The 13,001-nt window shown below is 41.7% G+C and overlaps 1 protein-coding gene across 2 annotated transcripts in view; it reads right to left on the bottom strand.

Annotated features, from left to right (window-relative positions):
* Window positions 1–580: 580 nt before the first annotated feature.
* The window catches only part of esr2b (estrogen receptor 2b), a 147,667-nt gene continuing 135,246 nt past the window's right edge, over window positions 581–13,001 (bottom strand). For both annotated transcript variants that reach the window (XM_060925234.1, XM_060925235.1), the window contains 3 exons: window positions 12,207–12,340; window positions 3,234–3,411; window positions 581–3,062 (listed from right to left, as the gene is read on the bottom strand). In XM_060925234.1, coding sequence (XP_060781217.1) covers window positions 2,792–3,062; window positions 3,234–3,411; window positions 12,207–12,340 — 583 coding nt within the window. In that variant the 3' untranslated portion in view covers window positions 581–2,791. The remainder of the gene's footprint in view (window positions 3,063–3,233; window positions 3,412–12,206; window positions 12,341–13,001) is intronic.

The raw sequence follows: 13,001 nt of genomic DNA, 5'->3' as shown, positions 1-13,001 counted from the left end.
AATAGTGCAAAATGTAAACCATAATTTGTTTTATTCTAAATATAATTTTCTTTGAAGTGGCTCAGAAGTTACACCTTTAAAACTCACTTGTGCAAATTGCAGTTTCTAGGGAAATAACATTATATGCATTGCATAAAACACAAATTAACCCTAAAGAGGGTATGTTTACATCACAAAAGTGCCATGTTCCAGATTTGACTAGTTTCTTCATTTCTAGCTCTCTCACCCTGATTAATTCTGCACAGTACAATAAATGTACTTGTTAATGTTATTTAAACACCCTCAGCGACATCATCTCATAGCTAGTACTACATTAACACTTGTGTTTATATATCATGGAGAACTCAAATACATTTTTTTGTAGCTGCCATATTGGTCAGAACATGACAAAGTACAATTTTAATTGGTTCATTTGGTTCAATTTGTTTCCTAATTGAGTCAGCTTTAGGCTGAGTGTAAATGTAGCTATGTTGCTGAAGCAGAATCAAGTATCCAGGCCTTAAACATTTTGCACATTCCTGTGCAAGTTTAGGGAAAAAAAACAAAACATTTAAGAAACAGCAAAGCTGTGAAAACTATACATGTTCACTGCGTTCATGGTTTGTTTGGGGTTTTTTGCAGGCAGTTGATATAATCAGGTAATTGTACATTACAGATTTGGTGTTGAGATTTACATACCTTGGCTTGAAAATTTTACAAAAATCCTTTTTTTGAATTCAGACTTTGTTGTGATCTATTGAGTGAAACCATGATGCCTGGAAAAATCATGCGTTACCTCAGTCGTAATGTCTGTATAAAGTCCAGGACATTCCAGGGTTTCAAAAGTGAAGGCGCTTGGGCAGATCCATTCGGTGGTTCACGTCACACACTCCTGATCCTCTCAAACAAGAAAGGAACAGTTAAAGAGTCCGCTCGTATTAGTGCCCTTTTTTAAAAAAAAAAAAGTCCTCTCAGTTGAGACGTACATACGGTAGCACCACAGAACAGAAGAAGGAGGGATGAGTAGTACAAATGAAAAACACATGGGGGGTAGTTATTTGGACTGGAGAATTATACTGTATTTTCTGGACTACCAGACGCACGCAAATACTTCACTCTACAACGATGCATGACTGCTGCAGTATAGTTGAGTTTAGCTTTTGTCCAGTTTGTGTTCGAGGAAGTTCATCACTGTATTGTTTCCTGAGCTTGAAGACAATCATGGGGTTCTCATTAATTACTCTGGTGTCTTATTTCCTCACTATTCATGCAAGGACAAAAAGCATTCATGTCACTTGCCAAATAAGACTACATAACACTCGCCACAAAATTAAACTCTTATTTTAAATCTACTTCATCGACACTGTTAGAGTACTCATTTAAATTGTTCGCCATTTAGTATATTACTGGATTATTTGGCTGATTTTTTTTTTTTTTTTACCTGTTCTCCTTCCCATAATGTTTTAACAATGAACAGGAACATAAAAATATTTCCATACAAAAATGTGTGCATGTCCTTACACATGCCTATACTTTTAGTTTAGGCCACACCAATTCGATTAGTTGGTTCTTGGAATCCCCGCTTGAAGAAAATGAAAAATGAAACACTAAATTGACTGCAGGTTGAGGTCACATGACGTCGAAAACCAATCAAATCGCCCCTTTCACTTTATATAAAGACTTGTGGAAGAAACATGCCTGTGGAGGGGAATCCTGCAAAGCCTGTTTGTGATTGTTAGGATATTCAGCGGACAGAAGCGTAAAATCTTTGACAGGTGTGTCGAAATTCAAGAGGGGGAAAACTTTGCACAGTTGTACTCAAGATGCCGTGAGCTTGTTACCCTGCGATGTGCCAACTTGGACAACAACTCTGTGGAGGTGGGTTTGATTTCTATATTTCATTGATTGATGTGAGGGGCAAACAAAAAATCATTCGAAGTATTTAGCCATCAGAAGTAGCCTACTCCTGGTCAAATCTTTTTTTCTGTGCATTGTAGATGTTCAATTGACTGTAATTCAGTCGTTTATTTAGCCTATCTGTTTACGGGTTTGCCTGATAAAAGACGTGCAGCCAGAGCTAGCCCTTAATGCATATGGGAGGAAATAAGATAAGCTATTAAAAGAGCCATATGAAATGTGTAACAATAATGTATTGTCTTTGTTTTGTTTCTCTATTATGAAAGCCCTCTATTTCCACCGCTAATTTTACCATCAGAGCATTTTTTTTATTTTTATTTCGCGCGCTCGCTTCATATTTTTCCTGAAAAAATCCAAGAACCAACTAATTAAACTGGTGTGGCCTTAATTTCTCAAAATGGGCATATTCAATGAAAGTCTTCAGTATTACTATTATTGGTCAACCTTATCAGGTAATAAGTCACCAGTATATTTTACAAACATCACTGCTGAAACCTATGTTTTTTTTTTTTTTGTGTGCGCGCACGTTATTGCTCTTTCACTAATGCTAATTTCCGCTTACAATGTCACGGTACGTGTTGATTGTCAGATTAGCGCTGTAAGACGAACAAATGGGCAAGCTAGCGTACATGCTAGAGTAGCAGTCCAACTGTAAACACTGGGGATGTTAATTATTCAATTGCCCCCAAAAAAATCTTATCTGGAAAATACAGTAAATGTAAAGAACTTTCATCACATTGTGAAATAAGCTGCAATGCATTCTGGGTCACCTAATCGAGCTAGTGCTGATCAAACAAACTTTACATCAATTACTTAAACATTGACCGGGAAAGAATTAGGTAGCCAGAGGGACGTCTGTATCCGTGCGCGTGAGAGAGACGGACTGGGATAGCACTCACTCCTGGCTGCACTGTGACTCGTTCACCTGCGCGAGTTGATGAGCGACAGGACTGTGGAGCTGAGGGGACGCAAGTGTGTTGGGCGAAGTCACCGGGGTCATGACCCCAGGGTCCACCGCGGTCTCTCGGGTGGCCATGTCACAGCATGCGCTATCGGACACGCGCCTGCTGTGAGTCGTATTGGCATCGAGCATCTCCAGCAGCAGGTCATAAAGCAGGACAACATTCTTCCGCTTCATACTGGAAAGGTGCTCCATGCCTTTGTTACTGCAGACCATAAAGGAGAAAAGAGAGATGGATTATGGGTAACATGCATGGACAATTTGACAAAAGGATTTAACTTGGGATGGTACAATAACTATAACTTGTAAAATATCTCTGTTTAGGTGATGGTTCAGCTTTCAAACTGGTGGAACCGGAACCAGAGGTTTGCAGTACCTAAGATGTCGGATATGCGAGAGCAGCATGAGTAGGTGAGCGAGGCGAGCGGACTGCTGTTGCATTGATAAACCCGTTCGTGAAATGGCCCACACCAGCGCGTCCGTCACGGCATCAAGTAGCCGCAGCAACTTCGTCCTGCTCTCCACCTCCTTCTCACACTCCAAGGACGTCATGTCTGAAGAATACACACACACACATTTCACTACAGGGTAAATGAAAGGTATGTCTACACCTGTTCTCACTGGCATTACAGCTGTGATAAGCAATCATTCCCTCACCAGTTAGTCTGTCTCTCACTCTCTAAAACACAATCTGTCATTTTACAGAGAAACATAAAAGCATAAATTCCTGCCCTGAAGACTTTCCTGTGCTGAGAAACTCTGTGACAAGGTGCTGATACGGGCCCCTCCCTTCCATAAATAAATATCTCCTTTAAAAAAAAAAAAAAATCACCATCAATGATTATTCATTTTATTGATCAGTCTTAGATTATCTGCCCTATAAGTCCCTGTGTGTGAACTGTTACTATAGAAACAATAACATACAAGAACAAGCACATTAATATTAACCCATCGTTCATGTTACCACTGGAACTACTGTGCCGAGCTGCGTCACTCGTTACAGGAAAATAACACCTTCAAATTCAAGCATTCGACCAAACCTTGGCGTCATCTTAAAGTGCCATTCCACCATTGGATGTATTCTTTGGCATAAAATACAATATATTTTGACAACATATATAAATGGTATCACTAGATAGAGAAATCTTTTAGCTTCAAAATGATATATCAAACATAATTTTTTGACAACGACAAGTATATTAATTTTGCGACCAAAGTCACCTACCCTTTTAATTTCCGTGCGTGATGTCATCGGCAGGTTCCCCTTCTTGTGTACCACGTGACGTGGCACATATTATCAGCAATGGCGGATAGAGCGCGATAAAAATAATACCAATAAATCTAGCTAATACCAATAAATCTAGCTAACTGAAAGATTAACTCAAAATTTTTCACAATTTTTTTGGCCCCCATATACGAGGAGAAATGACTCTCTCACTTTGGAGGTTTCCTGGTCTAAAAATAGACCGACACGTGGTACACAAGAAGGGGAACCTGCCGATGACATCACGTTTCACTACCGCGCGGAAATTAAAAGGGTAGGTGACTTTGGTCGCAAAATTAATATACTTGTCGTTGTCAAAAAATTATGTTTGATATATCATTTTGAAGCTAAAAGATTTCTCTGTCTAGTCATGTTGTCATAAAATATATTGTATTTTATGCCAAAGAATACATCCAATGGTGGAATGACACTTTAATTAGTTTGCCAGTGGTGACGGATAAGAAACATTGCATTATTATTGGTGTTTGAGGCCCACTTTACACGGGGACGGTCTGAAACAAAAACGCAAAAGTCCGTTTTCGTTCTCACTTTTTTCCACGTCTATACGGTGACACACAAATGTGTGGAATTCAATTGGATGTGCAGGCGGCTAGGTGGTGCTGTGAAAGACCTCCACTATGTCTGCACACATGCGCAACGTCTTCCGTCTTGTCTGATCTGCACATCTGCGCCGCGAAAACTTTGACTACTCTGGCTATGGTAAGTAAGAAAGTAAGTAAAAAAGTAAGAGCATACTATAGCCGCCTCTGTTCATTAACGGTATATGTGCAGATTCGGTATAGATGTTCGAAGGACTCCTGGACGTTTATTAAAGCTGCCAGAGCAGCTTGAAGGTCCGTTGAATCGATGTAATCAGACATGCTCTTACTTTTTTACTTACTTTCTTACTTCCCGGGCTGGCACGTACAGTATATGACATATGTATGACGTAAACGCGTACCCGACGTGAGCAGATCCGAGCAGAGTTTCGCGTATTGGGTAGTTTAGACGGATATGCAACGGGGGCTGTTTTTAACTTATCCACTCTGGAAGGCGTTTTCAATTTTTTCCGTTTTTCAGCCTCGGAAACGCCGTCCCCGTGTAGACGAAAGGCACTTCCGATAAAATATTTAGTCGTTTTTACCTGACAGCGTCCTCGTGTAAACGGGCCCTTATTTTAAGTAGGAAACATTTTCCCCCAGATTTTAAATTACATTTGAACTGTATCTCAATACAAAGACCAAAGAGCAGTGCCAGGAAACCTCTTGAAGTGATCGCTTCAAAAAATACCAAACAAATCAAAGCACTTCAAAAGGTCACTTCAGGAATTTTCCTAAACTCATGTGTCATCACGTCAAACTCGACAGTGACGCTGCTGGAAACTTGCAACAAGAAACAGTCAGGGTTTTTAATACACAACCTGACCTGTCAGCATGACGATTAAAAATTTGGTGTCTCTAAATTGATCGTAGGTGTGAATGGTTGTCTGTGTCTATGTGTCAGCCCTGTGATGACCTGGCGACTTGTCCAGGGTGTACCCTGCCTTTCACCTGTAGTCAGCTGGGATAGGCTCCAGCTTGCCTGCGACCCTGTACAGGATAAGCGACTACAGATAACGGTTGGACGGATGGACCTGACCTGTTATGAGAGTCAACCCAGAAAAACGTATCAACCCACCACCTGGACTCAACCCACAAACCATCAATTTTAGCCTATCACGATGGCATCCGTCATAGAGTACGGAGACGACACTTTCTTAACAAGCATAATACACTGATTGCAAGTCGCAGCCTATTGTATCATCGCCTAATAGTGTCTGGGTCTCGCCTGCTAAATTAAACAGATGAATTGTTCCAAACTGTGTTCTTTATTGTTGAACAGCAGCAAAACAAATTCCTTTAACCTGTGTAGGCCTACTTTTATTCCCACTCAGAAAAATTTATCAGGAATCGATAAAGAAATCAGTATCAATAAAATCTTATCAATTGCCATCCCTAAATCAGATTGGCTGTGTCTCAGACATGACAATGACACAGCAGAGAGAATAAGAAATCAGACTTGGTGGAGGCCAGACAGCCTGAAATCAAAGAGAGGAAGTCTTTCAAAGCTTTATCGTTTGTGTTTTGTTTGTCACAAAGCCACTGGCAACTGAAGTTTGTATTTTTATTTATTTTTTTAAGAAACCTGTGGCTCCTGAAGCTACTTTTTGTCTGAAGCCTTGAAGAGGTTTTCAACTTTAAAACACTAGAGGGCAGATCTTCATTCTTCAAAAGATACATGTCTGCGGTCTGTCTTTTAAAGAAGGAATACTCCGGAGTGAAATGCTTTTTAGGGCTATTTTCGCATGATTGGGAGTGCATACGTTGAGTTGGTAGCACAATCATGTCAATTGGTTGTGTTTTGAGAAAGTTGTTTTTTTGTGATTTAAACCGAAAGCGCTAACACGGCAGTGCGAGGGGCATGTCATTTCACCGATACAAAACGCTGTTTTTAAAACCATTGCCAAGGTCCAAACAACATTACAGTTCAGTGGAAGTGAGTACAGGGTTCCTACACACAAACCGAAGTGTCCCTGGCTCTGTAAGTGTACAGACAGATCGTCTAGAAGACTGAATACAAAACACGTACCTTCCCGAAAGTAGTTGTTCTCCAGACACCATCTTCAGGGGACAGTCCGTAAAAGTCAAGTGCCGAGTGCAGAGCTAAATCCTCTGGAAATGCACAATTTCGTAGCATTTTATGGAAACACAGTCTAGTGTTTAGTTCGAAATTAAAAGGAAACTGCATGCAACAACATTATAGTCCAAGTGGGTTGGAATTTTGAATGGGAGGTCACGTGATGCTACGAAATTGTGCATTTCCAGAGGATTTAGCTCTGCACTCGACTTTTACGGACTGTCCCCTGAAGATGGCGCCTGGAGAACAACTACTTTCGGGAAGGTACATATTTTGTATTCAGTCTTCTAGACCAGGGGTCATCAAACTACAGCCCGTGGGCCGACTCCAGCTTGCCACCCCCCTTTGACCGGCCCCCCAGCCCCTCTGCCCCCCACCACTTGAACCGGCCCTATGAGGCAATCCCCAAAAGTGGTCATGGCCTATTTTTTTTAATTGCTTTTTGGCAAATAATAACATGTCTGCATCTTGTATTTTGTTGATTTTATCAATTAAAATTGATACTTAGTTATAAAATGAACTATTCATATTTTCCGAATTTTCGTCATATGCTCGCGATCAAGCAGTGACAGGCCACGCACGTGCCGAGAACTGTCAGTGTTCAGGACAGCAAAATGGCTAACGGTCAGCGAAAAGCTGACAAAGAGTGCAGAGTTTTTAAAGAACAGTGGACCACCGATTATTTTTTCGTTCGGTGTAAGGACCGTGCAGTTTTTCAAAGAATATAATCTGCGTCGTCACTACGAAACCCGCCACAAAGAGTATGCTAGTCTGCGAGGGCAAACAAGAGAAGGCAGGATTCGGAGGATGAAATGCGGACTGGCTGCACAACAGAATGTATTCCTTCACCAAACCCAGATCAACCAGGCTGCTGTCCGAGCTAGCTATAAGGTAGCTCACCTACTAGCTACCCATGGAAAGCCGTTTACTGATGGGGACTTTGTTAAAGTATGCATGCTTGCTGTGGCCGAGGAGGTGTGTCCCGACAAGAAGGATGCGCTCGACGCGGTGAGTCTCTCCGCACCTACTATGACCAGGCGAACCGAAGATTTGGGGGACAACGTGTATGACCAGCTGAATGAGAGTGTGTCAGAATTCGAGTTTTTTGCTTTGGCCATGGATGAGAGCAATGACGTGCAGGACACAGCACAACTGCTGTGATCTATTGCTCATATTATTATAATTTCACTGTTTTTTAAAATGTATTTATTTTATAGGCCTATTTATTTGACCTTTATTAAGTGCTGCACACAATTATTATTAATAATATCAACAGGCCTACCTACAATTTATAATTTCCCACTCACCTTTGCCAGTGTCAATCACCTCAACTAGGGAGATGTTTCTTACCTTCACAGCTTTGATGTTATTTTTATTAGAAAATAAATACATGGAATATCTGTGGCATTTCAAATTAAAACAAAGTGTGAAGACTCGATTACTAGTTTTGCAAACCACTAGTAAAGATAAACAAATATGTGCCAGGAATCAAGTGTTGATATAGTAGTGGGGATATAGTAGTGGGGGATGTAGTAGTGGGGGGTATAGTAGTGGGGGATGTAGTAGTGGGGGTATAGTAGTGGGGATATAGTAGTGTGGATGGCTGTGCCAGGCTAGTAATCTCTACTACACAATGAGGCCTGCTGGTGGTCATATTTGTCTGGGTCATACAATTCTATGTTACATAGCTGACCCGACCCCGGCCCCCCATCACAGTCAGGAACGACAATGTGGCCCCCAGAGAAAAAAGTTTGGTGACCCCTGTTCTAGACGATCTGTCTGTACACTTACAGAGCCAGGGACACTTCGGTTTGTGTGTAGGAACCCTGTACTCACTTCCACTGAACTGTAATGTTGTTTGGACCTTGGCAATGGTTTTAAAAACAGCGTTTTGTATCGGCGAAATGGCATGCCCCTCGCACTGCCGTGTTAGCGCTTTCGGTTTAAATCACAAAAAAACAACTTTCTCAAAACACAACCGATTGACGTGATTGTGCTACCAACTCAACGTATGCACTCCCAATCATGCGAAAATAGCCCTAAAAAGCATTTCACTCGGGAGTATTCCTTTAACAAAGTTGCCAAAACAATATAATTTTCCAAGCAGGAAAAATAAATAACATAATTAAAAGACCCAATGCACAGCATGCACAGCTGAGGCAGCATGACGATGAAAAATATGTTTTAAATAATGCTGCTTGAGTGTTGCATTAAATATCTCGCAAAAAGTCAAAAAAGTTAATAATAAAACGAAGACAATAATGATCTAACGTACTGCAGCTGAACTTACTGACCTGAATAGAACTTAATATTCTAATGAGCAAGCTTGATTGACATCTCTCAGTCCACTGGGAAATCAGAACTAAATCCAAACGACAGGAACAGATATTGGTTTTGATATTATTCCTACATGCATAAATCTATCCATTATAATCTTGCTGCAGTAGCCTGGTTAGCTTCGGCACACTAGCAAGATCATGCTACAGTGGTGCTTGAAAGTTTGTGAACCCTTTAGAATTTTCTATATTTCTGCATAAATATGACCTAAAACATCAGATTTTCACACAAGTCCTAAAAGTAGATAAAGAGAACCCAGTTAAACAAATGAGACAAAAATATTATACTTGGTCATTTATTTATTGAGGAAAATGATCCAATATTACATACACTATATTGCCAAAAGTATTCGCTCACCTGCCTTGACTCACATATGAGCTTAAGTGACATCCCATTCCTAATCCATAGGGTTCAATATGACGTCGGTCCACCCTTTGCAGCTAGAACAGCTTCAACTCTTCGAGGAACGCTGTCCACAAGGTTTAGGAGTGTGTTTATGGGAATTTTTGACCATTCTTCCAGAAGCGCATTTGTGAGGTCACACACTGATGTTGGACGAGAAGGCCTGGCTCTCAGTCTCCGCTCTAATTTCATCCCAAAGGTGTTCTATCAGGTTGAGGTCAGGACTCTGTGCAGGCCAGTCAAGTTCATCCACACCAGACTCTGTCATCCATGTCTTTATGGACCTTGCTTTGTGCACTGGTGCACAGTCATGTTGGAAGAGGAAGGGGCCAGCTCCAAACTGTTCCCACAAAGTTGGGAGCATGGAATTGTCCAAAATGTCTTGGTATGCTGAAGCATTCAGAGTTCCTTTCACTGGAACTAAGGGGCCAAGCCCAGCTCCTGAAAAACCACCCCACACCATAATCCCCCCTCCACCAAACTTTACACTTGGCACAATGCAGTCAGACAAGTACCGTTCTCCTGGCAACCGCCAAACCCAGACTAGTCCATCAGATTGCCAGATGGAGAAGCACGATTCATCATTCCAGAGAACGCGTCTCCACTGCTCTAGAGTCCAGTGGCGGCGTGCTTTACACCACTGCATCCGACACTTTGCATTGCACTTGGTGATGTATGGCTTGGATGCAGCTGCTCAACCATGGAAACCCATTCCATGAAGCTCTCTGCGCACTGTTCTTGAGCTAATCTGAAGGCCACATGAAGTTTGGAGGTCTGTAGTGATCGACTCTGCAGAAAGTTGGCGCCCTCTTCGCATTATGCGCATCCGCTGATCCCGCTCCATCAGTTTACGTGGCCTACCACTTCGTGGCTGAGTTGCTGTCGTTCCCAAACACTTCCATTTTCTTAAAATACAGCTGACAGTTGATTGTGGAATATTTAGGAGCAAGGAAATTTCACAGCTGGATTTGTTGCACAGGTGGCATCCCATCACAGTTCCACGCTGGAATTCACTGAGCTCCTGAGAGCAACCCATTCTTTCACAAATGTTTGTAAAAACAGTCTGCATGCCTAGGTGCTTGATTTTATACACCTGTGGCCATGGAAGTGATTGGAACACCTGATTCCGATAATTTGGATGGGTGAGCAAATACTTTTGGCAATATAGTGCATCTGTGAGTGGCAAAAGTATGTGAATCTCTAGGATTAGCAGTTAATTTGAAGGTGAAATTAGAGTCCGGTGTTTTCAATCAATGGGATGACAATCAGCTGTGAGTGGGCACCCTGTTTTATTTAAAGAACAGGGATCTATCAAAGTCTGATCTTCACAACACGTTTGTGGAAATGTATCATGGCATGAACAAAGGAGAGTTCTGAGGACCTCAGAAAAAGTGTTGTTGATGCTCATGAGGCTGGAAAAGGTTACAAAACCATCTCTAAAGAGTTTGGACTCCACCAATCCACAGTCAGACAGATTGTGTACAAATGGAGGAAATTCAAGACCATTGTTACCCTCCTCAGGAGTGGTCGACCAACAAAGATCACTCCAAGAGCAAGGCGTGAAATAGTCGGCGAGGTCACAAAGGACCCCAGGGTAACTTCTAAGCAACCGAAGGCCTCGCTCACATTGGCTAATGTTCATGAGTCCACCATCAGGAGAACACTGAACAACAATGGTGGGCATGGCAGGGTTGTAAGGAGAAAGCCACTGCTCTCCAAAAAGAACATTGCTGCTCGTCTGCAGTTTGCTAAAGATCACATGGGCAAGCCTGAAGGCTATTGGAAAAATGTTTTGTGGATGGATGAGACCAAAATAGAACTTTTTGGTTTAAATGAGAAGCGTTATGTTTGGAGAAAGGAAAACACTGCATTCCAGCATAAGAACCTTATCCCATCTGTGAAACATGGTGGTGGTAGTATCATGGTTTGGGCCTGTTTTGCTGCATCTGGGCCAGGACGGCTTGCCATCATTGATGGAACAATGAATTCTGAATTATACCAGCGAATTCTAATGGAAAATGTCAGGACATCTGTCCATGAACTGAATCTGAAGAGAAGGTGGGTCATGCAGCAAGACAACGACTCTAAGCATACAAGTCGTTCTACCAAAGAATGGTTAAAGAATAATAAAAAGTTAATGTGTTGGAATGGCCAAGTCAAAGTCCTGACCTTAATCCAATGGAAATGTTGTGGAAGGACCTGAAGCGAGCAGTTCATGTGAGGAAACCCACCAACATCCCAGAGTTGAAGCTGTTCTGTACGGAGGAACGGGCTAAAATTCCTCCAAGCCGGTGTGCAGGACTGATCAACAGTTACCGCAAACGTTTAGTTGCAGTTATTGCTGCACAAGGGGGTCACACCAGATACTGAAAGCAAAGGTTCACATACTTTTGCCACTCACAGATATGTAATATTGGATCATTTTCCTCAATAAATAAATGACCAAGTATAATATTTCTGTCTCATTTGTTTAACTGGGTTCTCTTTATCTACTTTTAGGACTTGCATGAAAATCTGATGATGTTTTAGGTCATATTTATGCAGAAATATAGACAATTCTAAAGGGTTCACAAACTTTCAAGCACCACTGTAGGTCGTCCACACGACCATGTTTGTGTTCACTGAGCGTACAGGTTCACAATCAGTTAACAGAGACACACACACACATACTGGAGTTGAGCAGGATGAGCGCTTTGAGGCAAACGTACTCCTCCTTCTGCAGCTTCAGCTCTCTGAACCTGGAGGAGCCAGCCAGGAGCATGTCAAAGATCTCCATAATCCCCTCAACACAGCTCCCCTCCTCCCTGAGAGAAAGAGAGAGTGAGAGTGTGAGTGAGAGTGTGAATGATAGGAAGCAGAAATAATTCCCAGTATGAGCAACAGACTTTTTTTTTGGAACATTCTTTATTTGAGATTATGCAAATAACACAAAACAATACACTGAAAACAAAACACAGCAGACAAGGAACAATTGGTGTCTCAGCAAACCTACAAACCCAATTCAAGATCTACTTCACAAATGGACATCCCACAAAACTAAGCCCCAGATAGGGGGGAGAAAGTACACCCAAAAGGAGACCTCCACAAAACAACAAAAAAAACCCACCTTATTTCTCACGACCAGCTGTTACCAATTCAACTATCTGTCCATCCAAAATGAGAAATGACAGGGGCCCACAAAACCAAAAACAAATCCATTTTTACATGAAGTTTTGCGGTTATCTTCTCCATTAAATAAACATTCTTTCGTCTCTCTCACCATTGTTGAAGGGTGGGAGGCAGAGGCTTGAGCCAGGACAGGGTTATAATTTTCCTAGCCACAAGTAAGAGAATCTGTAATAGCTGGACTTTCCTCTTCCCTATATCTTCCCCTGGAGTCAAACCCAGTATATATTGTAATGGATTCAGTGGCAAATTTATTTTCAGAATGTTTTGAATTTCTGCTTGGATCCCTTGCCAAAATGG

This window comes from Neoarius graeffei, chromosome 7 (genome assembly GCF_027579695.1).
Source record: "Neoarius graeffei isolate fNeoGra1 chromosome 7, fNeoGra1.pri, whole genome shotgun sequence".
Lineage (NCBI taxonomy): Eukaryota > Metazoa > Chordata > Actinopteri > Siluriformes > Ariidae > Neoarius > Neoarius graeffei.
This window is presented reverse-complemented; position numbering and strand designations above follow the sequence as displayed.